This window comes from Mobula birostris, chromosome 25, assembly GCF_030028105.1.
Source record: "Mobula birostris isolate sMobBir1 chromosome 25, sMobBir1.hap1, whole genome shotgun sequence".
In the NCBI taxonomy this organism is placed as follows: Eukaryota; Metazoa; Chordata; class Chondrichthyes; order Myliobatiformes; family Myliobatidae; genus Mobula; species Mobula birostris.
Window position 1 is genome coordinate 23,962,267 of NC_092394.1, and position 12,727 is coordinate 23,974,993.

The 12,727-nt window shown below is 42.4% G+C and overlaps 1 protein-coding gene across 2 annotated transcripts in view; it reads left to right on the forward strand.

Annotated features, from left to right (window-relative positions):
* The window catches only part of acaca (acetyl-CoA carboxylase alpha), a 278,119-nt gene that overhangs the window by 138,128 nt on the left and 127,264 nt on the right, over nucleotides 1-12,727 (forward strand). For both annotated transcript variants that reach the window (XM_072243270.1, XM_072243271.1), the window contains 2 exons: nucleotides 7,694-7,909; nucleotides 11,498-11,653. In XM_072243270.1, the coding sequence (XP_072099371.1) occupies nucleotides 7,694-7,909; nucleotides 11,498-11,653 (372 nt within the window). The remainder of the gene's footprint in view (nucleotides 1-7,693; nucleotides 7,910-11,497; nucleotides 11,654-12,727) is intronic.

A 12,727-nucleotide genomic window follows, 5' to 3' on the forward strand; every position in this document is an offset into this window, starting at 1 on the left:
GCAGTTTACAGCTGAATAAGTGCAGCTTGACAGCACTTAATGACACCATCCATCGTTTCATTTCTATTTGAAAGTAACTGAGTAGCAGTAATTCGCATGACATGATTGTCGTGGTTTTCGTAGATGGGTCCTTCCTTTGCAATTGTCCACGTTGCTGGATGAATGCAGGAGTTTTAGTTGTACTACTGGAACAGCTTGGTTAGAAGCATGGTTAGTTTTGGAGTTGATCTTCTCAGTACCAGAACCTGAAGACTGTCTGCTTTCACAGCTGTATTTTCTGTATTCATTGCTCTCAGATGTTCTTGAAGTTATGTGGAGTGAATCTTCTTTGCTGGACTGGCTTCCTTGGTTGCAGGGATCTCAAGGGGAACTTGAACTAGATTATTTAATTTGCTGAATGTTGCCTTGTCTTCACAATTCCTTTGGGTCCTACCATTAAAATCAAGGCTGGGAACCAACCCCAATTAATGAGATGTAGAAGGACATGGCAGGATCAACATCAGAGGATAAAAACGTTTTGGAATTTTTTCCTCTTTCTAGTTGCTTAATTGTTTAGTACCACTCATAACGAGCTGTGACGGGTCTGCAGAGCTTTGACCTGGTCTGGTGGTAATGGGATCACTTTTTTCTTCTTCTTGTATGCCATTCAGCATTACACCTTCCTTGGGTTGGCACAAAAGTTCAAAGTAAATTTATTATAGTACGTATATAACCATATAACAATTACAGCACGGCCCTTCTAGTCCGTGCCGAACTCTTACTCTCACCTAGTCCCACCGACCTGCACTCAACCCGTAACCCTCCATTCCTTTCCTGTCCATATATCTATCCAATTTAACTTAAATGACAACATCGAACCTGCCTCAACCACTTCTGCTGGAAGCTCGTTCCACACAGCTACCACTCTCTGAGTAAAGAAGTTCCCCCTCATGTTACCCCTAAACTTTTGTCCTTTAACTCTCAACTCATGCCCTCTTGTTTGAATCTTCCCCACTTTCAATGGAAAAAGCCTATCCATGTCAATTCTATCTATCTCTCTCATAATTTTGAGCACCTCTATCAAGTCCCCTCTCAACCTTCTATGCTCCAAAGAATAAAGACCTAACTTGTTCAACCTTTGTGACTTAGGAGATGAAACCCAGGCAACATTTCAGTAAACCTCCTCTGTACTCTCTCAATTTTATTGACATCTTTCCTATAATTCGGTGACCAGAACTGTACACAATACTCCAAATTTGGCCTTACCAATGCCTATACAATTTCAACATTACATCCCAACTCTATATTCAATGCTCTGATTTATAAAGGCCAGCATACCAAAACCTTTCTTCACCACCCTATCCACATGAGATTCCACCTTCAGGGAACTATGCACCATTATTCCTAGATCCCTCTGTTCTACAGCATTCTTCAATGCCCTACCATTTACCATGTATGTCCTATTTTGATTAGTCCTACCAAAATGTAGCACCTCACATTTTTCAGCATTAAACTCCATCTACCATCTTTCAGCCCACTCTTCTAACTGGCCTAAATCTCTCTGCAAGCTTTGAAAACTTTCCTCATCATCCACAACGCCACCTATCTTAGTATCATCTGCATACTTACTAATGTCACCATGTATATGTATATGTCACCATGTACTTCAATCAATCAATCAAACAACCTGAGAACATGAGCTGTGGAATCGGTTCAGTGTTGAGGTCAGTGAAGTGGTCCACACTGGTTCAAGAACCTGATGGTTGAAGGGTAATAACTGTTCCTGAACTAGGTGGTATGGGACCTCAGGCTCCTGTACTTCCTTCCCGATGACTGCAGTGAGATGAGAGCATGGCCTGATGATAGATGCTACTTTCTTGTGGCAATGGTCTTTATAGATGTGCTCAATGGTGGGGAGATCTTTTCCTTTAATGGAATAGACTGTGTACACCACTTTTTGTAGGCTTTTCCATTCTTGGGAACAAGTTTTTGATGTGTCTGATGTTGATCCCACCATGCCCCTCTATACCTCATTACTCGGGCTTAGTTCCCAGCCTTGATTTTAATGGTAGAATGAAGAATGTGGTGAGTTATGTGTCATTACTACTGCTTTTGATGGTCCACAGAACCTTGTGGATGCTGAGTTTGAGCTGCCAGATATATTCTGACTTTATGCCATTTAATATTATGGTAGTGATGTGCTGTGTAATAGACAATGCCCATGAAGAGTAGATGGAACTTTGATTCCACAGCAGTATTGAGGTGATCACTTGTACCAGTGCTTTCATGGACAGATATATCTGTGGTAGATAATTGGTGAGGGCCAGTTCAACTATTCATCAAACTGATTCCTTGACTGCCTGTCCAGATTAACTTCCGATCATTTGGGAGGCTGAGGGGTTGATTGACAGGACATGCAGGGAGGCAGTTACACCCAAGGAGCAGGACACAAGTAATGTGGTGACCATCAGGAGTGGGAAGCGGGTAGGCAACCAGTGCAGTGTACCCTTGTGTCCGTTTTCTCAGCCCAAGTTAGGGCAGGGATTGACTTAGCAGGCGAAGGTCACAGTAGTCAGGTCTTTGGCACCGAGTCTGGCTCTGAGGCTCAGAAGGGAAGGTGGAGAAGAGGCAAGCTATAGTGACGGGATTTATTGGTTAGGGGAATAGACAGGAGGGACTAATATCCTATTGGGAAGGTTTGCTGGTGGTGCATGGGGGCTGGGGTCGGTGGTATAAACTAGAATTGCAGTGCAGTGGGAACCAGAGCACCAGAGTAGATAGTCGTGTGATCCTGGGGAAAGATGTTGCTAAACCTGCAGACAAAATCAGGAATTGAATGATTGAACACGGTAGTACTATTGTTTAGAGTTGTGTATATTTCAGTGCAAGGAATATTGTAAGAAAGGCTGTTGCGCTCAGGCCATGGGTCAATATGTGGAATTATGACATCATATCCATTAGTGAAATATCCTTGCAGGCTGGTGAGTTCATCTACTAAGCCATATGGATGGAACAGAGGAATTAGAAAGGGTTAACCACATTAATAGGATTATATTATAGACCACCCAACAGTCCGCAGGTTTTAGAGGAGTAAATTTGTAAAGAGATTACAGACAGTTGCAAGAAACAAAACTGTGATAGTAAGTGATTTTAACTTTCTGCATATTAACTGAGGCTCTTTACTGTAAAAGGCCTGGATGGGATAGAGTTTATCAAATGTGTTCAGGAAGGTATCCTCAATTAGTACAGAGAGGTCCCAATTAGAGAGAATGTGATACTAGATCTCCTACTAGGACAGGTGACACAAGTTTGAGCAGGGGAACACTTCGTATCGAATGCCGTTAGTTTCAAGATAATTATGGAGAGGGTAGGCCTGGTCCTCAGATTGAGAGTCTAACTTGGAGAAAGACCAATTTCGTTATCAGAAAGGATCTGGCAAGTGTGTATTGGGGCAAGTTGTTTTCTGGCAAGGTGTACTTGGTAAGTGGGAGGCCTTCAAAAGTGAAATCTTGAGAGTACAGTTTGCTTGTTCCTGTCAGAACAAAAGGCAAGAATAACAGATTTAGGGACCTTTGGTTTTCAGGAAATATTTAGGTCCTGGTTAAGGAAAAGGAGGTGGTGCGTAGCAGGTAGGAACAAATGAGGTCCTTGAGTATTAAAAAAATGCAAGAGAACACTTAAGAAAATCAGGCGGGCTAAAAGAAGGCATAAGGTTATGCTAACAGACAAGGTGAAAGAGAATTCCAAGGGCTTCTACAGATGTACTAAAAGCAAAAGGATAGCAAAGGACAAATTTAGTCCTCTGGAAGATCAGAGTGGTCATGTGTGGAGCCAAAAGAGATGGTGGAGACCTTAAATGGATTTTTTGCATCTGTATTTACTTGGAGATGTGCTCAGAGCCTATAAATGTAAGACAAAGCAGTAGTGAGGTCATGAAGCATGTACAGATTACAGAGGAGGAGTTAATAATCCTTAATAGCTCCGTCTGTCTAAGTAGACAATGGATGCGCCCAGTTCCGGGGTGCAGACCTGGACGATGAATATGGAGATCCTGGGCTGCCCAGACATCAAGATCCCCCTCTCGGCCTCGCGGATGTGGTCCAAAGGAATGCGAAGCAGTACATTTAGCATCAGCTTGGCTGCAGGAGCTGCCGGGAGGTGATGTGATACATCATTCAACCACCTTAGGGGCTCCACTCCGGATTTGTGTGGAGTTTACTCGTTAGCCTTCTCTTCTCCTGAAGATACCCACAAGGCAGTGGGATCCGTAACCCTGGATAGGGGCCCATACCGGGTACTGTCAGCCGGAGCCAGCTGAGCCCGGAACTTGTGTAAGGCAGGGTTGGAACGCCCTGTAGTAATGACATGTGGAGCCACTACCCACTCCCCTGGGAGGAGGAGTTGTTTGCTGGGTAAATTCTCAGGGTCTGATGAGGTGTTCCTTTGGACCCAGTGGGAGGCTAGTGCAGAAATTGCAGGGGTCCTAGCAGAGGTACTTAAAATGTCCTTGGCCTTGAGTTAGGTGCCAGAGGAATGAAGGATAACTAATGTGGTTCCGTTGTTTAAGAGAGACCCTAAGAATAAGCCAGGAAATTATAGGCTTGTGAGCCTGACCTCAGTAGTTGGTAAGTTATTGGAAGGTATTCTAAGGGAATGGGTATACAAGTATTTGGGTAGTCAACATGGCTTTGTACGTGGTTGCTCAGGTCTAACCAATTTTAGAGTTTTTCGGGGAAGTTATCAGGAACGTTGATGAAGGCAAGGCAGTGGATATTGTCTACATAGATTTTAGTAAGGTCTTTGACAAGGTCCTGAATGGCTGGTTGTTCAAGAAGGTTTAGTCACTTTGCATTCAAGATGTGATTGTAAATTTGATTGGACATTGGCTTTGAGGGAGAAGCCAGAGGGTGATATAGATGCTTGCCTCTCTGCCCAGAGGCCTGTGACTAGTGGTGTGCTGCAAGGATCAGTGCTGGGTCTGTTGTTTTTTGTCATTCAAATCAACAAACTGTTTGATAATGTGGTCATCTGGATCAGCAAATTTGCAGATGACACTTAAGATTGGAGGGGAAGAGGAAGATTATCAAAGCTAGTAGCGAGATCTAGAACAGTTGGAAAAATGGGCTGAAAATTTTCTGATGGAATTTAATTTAAAAAAAAAATATTGAAGTGTGGCACTTTGGGAAGTCAAGCCAGGGTAGGATTTGGATGGTGAGCAGTAGGATACTGAGGAGTGAGGGAGAACAGAGGGATCTGGGAATGCAGATCCATAATTCCTTGAAGGTGGCATCATAGGGAGATAGGCTTAAAGAAAGCTCTTGGCACATTGACCTTCATAAAATGAAAATATTGAATACAGGAGTTAGGATGTTATGCTTAAGTTGTATAATGCATTGATGAGGTCTAATTTGAAGTATTGTGTGCAGTTTTGATCATGGACCTACAAGAAAGATGTAAATAAAATTGAAAGAGTACAGAGAAAATTTAGAAGAATGTTGCCAGGACTTGAGGTCCTGAGTTATAGGGAAAGATTGAATAGGTTAGGACCTTATTCCCTAAAGTATAGAAGAATGAGGGGAGATTTGATAGAGGAATACAGAATTATGAGGGGGGCAAGATAGGGTGTGTGGAAGCAGGCTTTTTCCACTGAGGTTGGGTAAGACTACAACTAGAGCTCATGGGTTAAGGGTGAAAGGTGAAATGTTTAAGAGGAGCATGAGAGGGAACTTCTTCACTGAGAGGATGGTGAGAGTTTGGAGCAAGCTGTCAGTAGAAATGGTGGATGTGGGAATGATTTCAACATTCACGATAAATTTGGATAGGTACATAGATGGGAACGGTATGGAGAGCCATGGTCTGGGTACAAGTTGATAGTACCAGGCATATTAAAGGTTTGGCATGGACTAGATGGGCTAAAGAGCCTGTTTCTGTGTTGCTGTGTTTTATGACTATGACTCTATGTCCCAAATGTCACAACTTCGCCAACTTTTCTAGTAATGATAGTGTCTCTAAACCACTATTAGAGATGGATATGGACATCTTTCAGAGTTCATTCAGAGTTCTTCTGCAACAGTTCCTCCAAGTGTATTTATCATGGTAGAGCACTGAACTGAGAGATGACGTGGAAGGCAACGGATGGTAATCAGACTTGGCTTGAACCCATGAGACTTCATGTCGTCTGGAGCCATTCTTTTGGACTCCCAATGCTGGTTCCTCCTGCCTTCACGTCATTGCCATCACTGGAAGGTTGTGCGTACAGAACATGACCCATCCAATTGTCTCAATGTACAGTCTGTTGTCTCCAAGTATGACACTGTGAGTATGACAGTGTTTGACTGTTTCTAAATAATTCTGTCAGGTGATTCACCCAATTCTGGCTACAGGTATTTGTAAGGAGTAGTTTGCGAGGTCGACTTGCTAAAATCCCCTTTGCTGTACCTGAAACTAGTGGCTAGGTGAATGCCAGATGATCCTTCCAGTTTCACCCAGCTAATGTTTTGAAATGGTGGTCAGTTATGTAACTAATTGGCTTGCTGAGCTATTTCATAGGACTTTTAAGAGCGATTTGACTTGTACAGACCCGCACAAGATAACATAGGCAGATTTCTTTTGAGGCACATATGTGGTGAGTTTTTAAGATGGCTTGTCCATCTTTATTCAGGTAAATTTTTCCCCCCCCCTAAATTTTGAGGTTGTTTTTAATTTGCATTTAAACTGGAATCTAAACTTGTCTCTGCAATGTTTCCTCAAGCCTTTGATTCATTAGTTTGGTAACTTTGCAAGTGCACCCGCCAACCATGAAGCTGTGATCTGAATTACAGATATTTAAAAAATTTTTCCGTGTACTAGCTTTGCTCAGTAATTTTGACACTTTATTGCACCTGGTGACAAAGTATGCACCTTCTCATTTTGGTTATCTTGTTTCGGCAAGGTGAATTAAATAGAGTTAACTGCTTTAAAATTTTAAAAGTTCGTGCGAGTGGGTCTCTCTGTATGTCAAGTTGTCTTCAATTCAATTCAAGTTTAATTGTCATCCAACCATACATGAATACTCACGAGTACAACCAAACGAGACAGCGTTACTCTGGAGTCAACGTACAACTCAGTACAACAGACACAAAATAGCAACCACAGAAGGAAGTAGTATCACAATCACGGAATAAGAGCCCCATAAACTCTGGCTACCTATCCACAGTCAACTACAATAAAGTCTGTCCCCGGACGAGCAAACACTGGGGGGCAGCAGCAACTCCAGACTGGACACCGCACACTGCCCCCCACCCAGAGGAATGCTCTGGTCTGGACACCTACCCCCACTGCAACACCGTAACTTGATGCACATACAATTCAACAAACCCATATAGAATATCAGTAAGACACAATGCTGAATATGCATAGTCCACCCCCCCACCCCAACCATCAGCACATCGAGATGAGCTGCAGTGCCTGCCAAGCAACACCGTGGCTTGAGGGCCGGTCCTCACATATACAAACACAAATAGAATATTAGTAAAAACACAGCCACACAAATGTACATGTGTATAGTCCAGACCTTTCAGTCCGTTTGAAATCGTCAGAAGGCCACAACTGTGCCACGCTGCCCTCAGTGGATTTGATCCAGTTCTCCCTCGAGCTGTTCAGTCACCATCTTGTGAAAGTATTGTTCAAATTGGTCTTGCTGGATGACTGTTGCACATTCCTCTCTGTTTTCCAGTTTCAGGAAGACCGGATCTACCGGCATCTGGAGCCTGCCTTGGCTTTCCAACTGGAGCTGAACCGAATGCGGAATTTTGACCTAACTGCAATGCCATGTGCCAATCACAAAATGCACCTATATTTGGGCGCTGCAAAGGTGGAGGCAGGAACTGAGGTTACAGACTACAGGTTCTTTGTACGGGCCATTATTCGGCACTCAGACTTGGTCACTAAGGTGAGTCAGATGAGAGCAGCAACTGGCAGAACACTTCCTTCATACGTTGGTGAAAACGTGGATGTTGAACCGAATGGAATGGCTAAGAGCAACAGTAAACCTGGTAGGAGAGATGGGTTTTGGATCTGCTGAGATGGGGCATGGGAATTTCTCAGGAAAACTGGAGCAATTGACTGGTTGGGAGTTTCAATAACATTTCAGGTGAGGCAGGTGCATCTGATAGGGGGGTAAATGTGGGAAATTATGAGAAGATATTGAATTGGAAACATGGGATTGATGTTGAATGCTCAGGTGCAGAATGATTCAACCCAAGATGGAAGATGGAGTTGATGGTGAGGATTCTAGTGAGGGGGAGATAAAGGATGGTTTTCATTTTTCCAACATTTAAATGGCAGAAGTTGCAGTCTATAAGATACTAGATATCAGATGAGTCTTGTGGTAGTGGAGGGATTGAAAGGGGTATTTTGTGGGTGGTGGCAGCATGCATTTGAAAGATGGCTCCATTCCTGAAACTCTTCTGGAAATAGAGTGTGGATTAGGAATAGGGGGAAACCAAGGGTTGACAGTTTGGGGAGCTGGGATATTGGCTGCATGAAAGTAGGGTGAGATTCTACTGCTCGGGCATCGTAAGCGAAGCAGAATAAAACAAGTATTGTTCTACTAAGCCGATAAGTGAAATTAAATTAGGGTTGCAAACTGAAATCTCCAGTTTCAGGTAACTTGCTCCCCCCCCCCCCCACCCCCTCCCCTTCTCCCTCTTTCTGATCAACCCAGGTGATCTTATGCCCACCTTTCACCTTCCACAATCATGTTGTTTCTTTCCCTCGCCAAAACACATACATCCATCACCCACACACTTCTTTCACTGGGACCCCTCCTCCTACAGTTCCTCTCTGCCCAAGCTGACCTCCCCTATTTGGTCCTGGTCTTCATGTTCCCCCCTCTTATACGACTTCATAATCTGCAGCCTTTGTTGTCTCCATCTACTACCTCCCAGCTTTTATTGCTATCTCCACCCACCTCTCCCTCACCTGGCTCTTTCTGTCAATCGACACCTTCTCATTTGGGTCCACTTACCTCTTGCCAGCTCTTGCCTCACCTCATTTTCTCATCTGTTACACCGGCTATCTCCCTTCTCCTCTTCCAGTCCAGCCGAAGCACCTCGATTCAAAATATCAACTATTCATTTCTCATTGCAGATGCTGCCTATCTCGCTGAATTCCTCCAATATTTCTTTTCCTTTGCATGAAGTTTTGACTGTTTAAGCTTGGAATAAACTTGATGTACTGTACTTCTCCAATGGAAATCACATCATGAGTTATATTATGTGTCATAATTCTAAGCAGGACTTTACTGTGTTAATGTGTCTGCAAGTCATTTTTTTATTTTACTGCTTTTTAATGTAACTTTTGATGGTCTATTTCACTTAATATGATTTTTCACTTAATTTGGAAAAAGTTGAACAAGCATAAAACTGTGAGGGCAGGTAGCGTTTTAATTAAGAGCCCTGTAATGCTTTAAGCAAAATGGCTAAGTGCAACAAACCTGTATTTAAGGGTTGCTGCTTTTTGATTTATGTAACTTTTTTTTTAAATTTCTTTTGTAGCCAGTGATTAAAAGTGACCTTAGTATTGTTTTTCAAAATTCAACTGGTTTGATTATACTCAGTTAATTGAGGAAAAATATGGTCTCTGGTGTCAATGTTTTTGCTGATTTCTTCATTCAGTTTTACTGCATCCAGCCCATGGGATTTTAATCGAATGTGATCCTGTTCATTTCTTCATTTTCTGTGGGGAGTTTGTCTCTTTTTTTAATTGTCGCTTTTTTTATTTACAGCTTTTCTGAAAGTTCTATTTCTTGGTAGAGTATAGATGTTGGCTATTCTTTGAATTTGTCAAATAGAGATGATTTTAGAGTGTGACTCTCAACACTAGAATATTTCAACTCCCAATTTCATTCCCAAGCCAAGATCCGTCTCCCAACAGTATAAACCCTTGAAAAGATTTTCATCCTTCCCTTTCTAGTCATTCTGCTCTGTTTTTGCAGCAGAAGTTTTTGAATTCTTTGTAATCCAGGAATAATTCTTGTGTTCATCTACCCATTTGGTGGGTTACAAATCCATAGAAGAAAGATTATCTACTCCCCTTTGGTTTTTATTTTACTTTTATTGCGACTTTTCTTCATCCGCTCAATCTATTTGGCAGGCTGCACCACTTGCTTTCCATTTAGCAATTTGAAGGGGTCTTGTGCTGTTTCTGCCCTCTGTTTCCCTATCACCTCTTCTCACCTCCCAACCCTGTCGAACACAGGTACCGATGTGTGATATGTTCAGTCAACGCTATTCTGTTTAGCAAAGCTTAATAGAATGAAGCAAATGTTAAACTGGGGATCATGAGGTTGCTAATCATCATTGTCAGCGCAGCTATCGGTTGTTGACTTTTGAGCAGAAGTGAGATGTGCTCTTGTTTGTGGTATTTGTGGCCCTAGGAGGGCTGCATATTAGTGTGACTCCCATTATATTTGCTGTGGGTCATTGTAAGATGTGGAGAGGCCCTGCAGTTGGTTTTTGTGCTACCAGTGATCCTCCTTTCATCGTCTCACTTTTGAGAACAGAAGGTTGGGTGGTGGTTGTCTGGGGGAAACTCGTGTGATTTGGGATCAGAGAAGTGGACCAATCAGCAGGAAAGGAAGGTTTGATGAGGGATGGTTTGGGATTGAAGTCAGAGAGTAGAGTTTGGGTATACTGGAAATGGTGGGACCGAAGAAGAGGCAGTGAAATGGAACTCGTCTGAATATGGTCTCAGTCCAAAGTATTATGCTAAAATTGTAATTGTTCTAAGGTTGCTCAGCAGTATTTGCTCCTGTAACAACATGGACTGATTCCCCATGGTGCCTTCCAAAGAATACTTGAACAGGAAACTTGTCATTTGATGTACATTTGTCACAGAAATCCCTTCAGATGCACGTGAATAAATCTTGGCCAGAACTGTCTGGTCAAATATCTGGACTGGTGCATTGTGATCTGGAAATGGCTGCAATGGGATTCTTTCTGAACAAAATAAGAATCAAACGTGTACGTGCTGAATATAACAGGGCTGTGTGATTAAATTTCTAAGCCTGATTGTTGAACAGTGCTCTTTTCTATCTCCCATCCCTACCCCCTACGGGTGTCTTCCAAATTGAAGGGCCACGAATGCACAAGACAAGAATAATCCCAACAATTTGCCAGAGCACTTAGAATTTAGCATGCACTGGTGCCAGCAAACCTTTTGGGAATAATTCCATTGTTGCCATGTGAAAAGTTTCCTAAAATGCAGTTGCAGTTCTTTCCCATTTGAAACATCCATGGGCAAGTACTTCTCAATGCTTGACAACTAGGGTCTTGATGCAAGTGATCTTTGGGGTGAAAGATTCTTAAATTCCTCTTCCATTTTAATCTGGTAGAAATGTAGATTATGTTGATGAACTTGCAGTTTCAGCTAGCCTGAACGATCTTATTAAAGGCGTTGTAGATCTTATGTAGTATGAGATGTTGTTTTAGTTTTAAAAGTCAAAGAAGTTTTTACAGTTTAACAATTTTGCCTACAGGAAGCCTCTTTTGAGTATCTACAAAACGAGGGTGAACGGTTGTTGCTGGAGGCTATGGATGAGCTGGAAGTGGCATTTAACAACACTAACGTTCGAACAGACTGCAACCATATTTTCCTCAATTTTGTTCCCACTGTTATTATGGATCCTTCAAAGGTAGGCTTTCTCCTTGAATTTATCTTGAGGAAATGGAAGCAATTAACAGTTTAGGTTTTTGGAGGCTTGTGAATATGCCTCCTGGGGCACTGATAGTGGGCTGTTTGTGGGTTTGGTAATTTTGGAGAAAGTTAAAGATCTGAATTTATGTGTCTTACTAACTGCAACCCTTTGGCGGAGAGCTGAACGGCATTTGCCATTATCGTTGCACTCTGGCTGTAGGACAATAACGTGGACAAGAAGATGTACCACATACTCCAGATTGTAGTGTAGTCATCTGATCCCGGGTTGCTTAATGCTAACTTTGAGGTGGACAGTTCATGTCCGTCCAGATATTAAATTAGGTCACAATCATATTATTATGTAAAGCTAACGTTTTGTATTTCATAGTTTTAATGGTTCTAAAAACACGTTTTGATAGTTGACAGTATTAAGTTCAAGTTTATTATCATTCAGCCACACTAGTATATAGAGCTAAACGAAGCATCCTTCCTTTGGGGCCAAAGTGCAAAGCACAGCACATAAAGTTACGATAAAGCACAATACGGTCAAAGAACAATTTTAGCACAAATCTCTGAGTGGCCTGAAGATTTGATGGTGCCCAGGGTGTTGTTCTGTAGAACTTCTCCAAATCTGTTGTTGTACTCAAGTTACCTGATCGCGGTCTAAATGCAACACTAGTTTCAACGTTCATGGACTAGGTATAAGTATTAAGCAGTGATTTCAGATGTTTTGCTAGCCATGGCTACTGCAGAAGCTGCAGATTTGCGTTGAGGATACCGTTCAGCCCTTTGTCAGCTAGCCTAATAATGTTAGCTGTCCAGATTCACAATTTTAATCATGGTCCCCTGGGCATTGGTAACTGGAAGGCGACTGGGTTTGGTAATTTCTACTAGAAGAGAATTTATCCAGAAAGAGGACATACAAACTGACTTGATACAATTGATATATTTCTAATCGCAAACAAGAGAAGATATGCAGATGCTGGAAATCCAAGCCCCACACACACAAAATGCTGGAGGAATAGATGCTGCCTGGCCTGCTGAGTTCCTCCAGCATTTTGTGTGTGTTGAT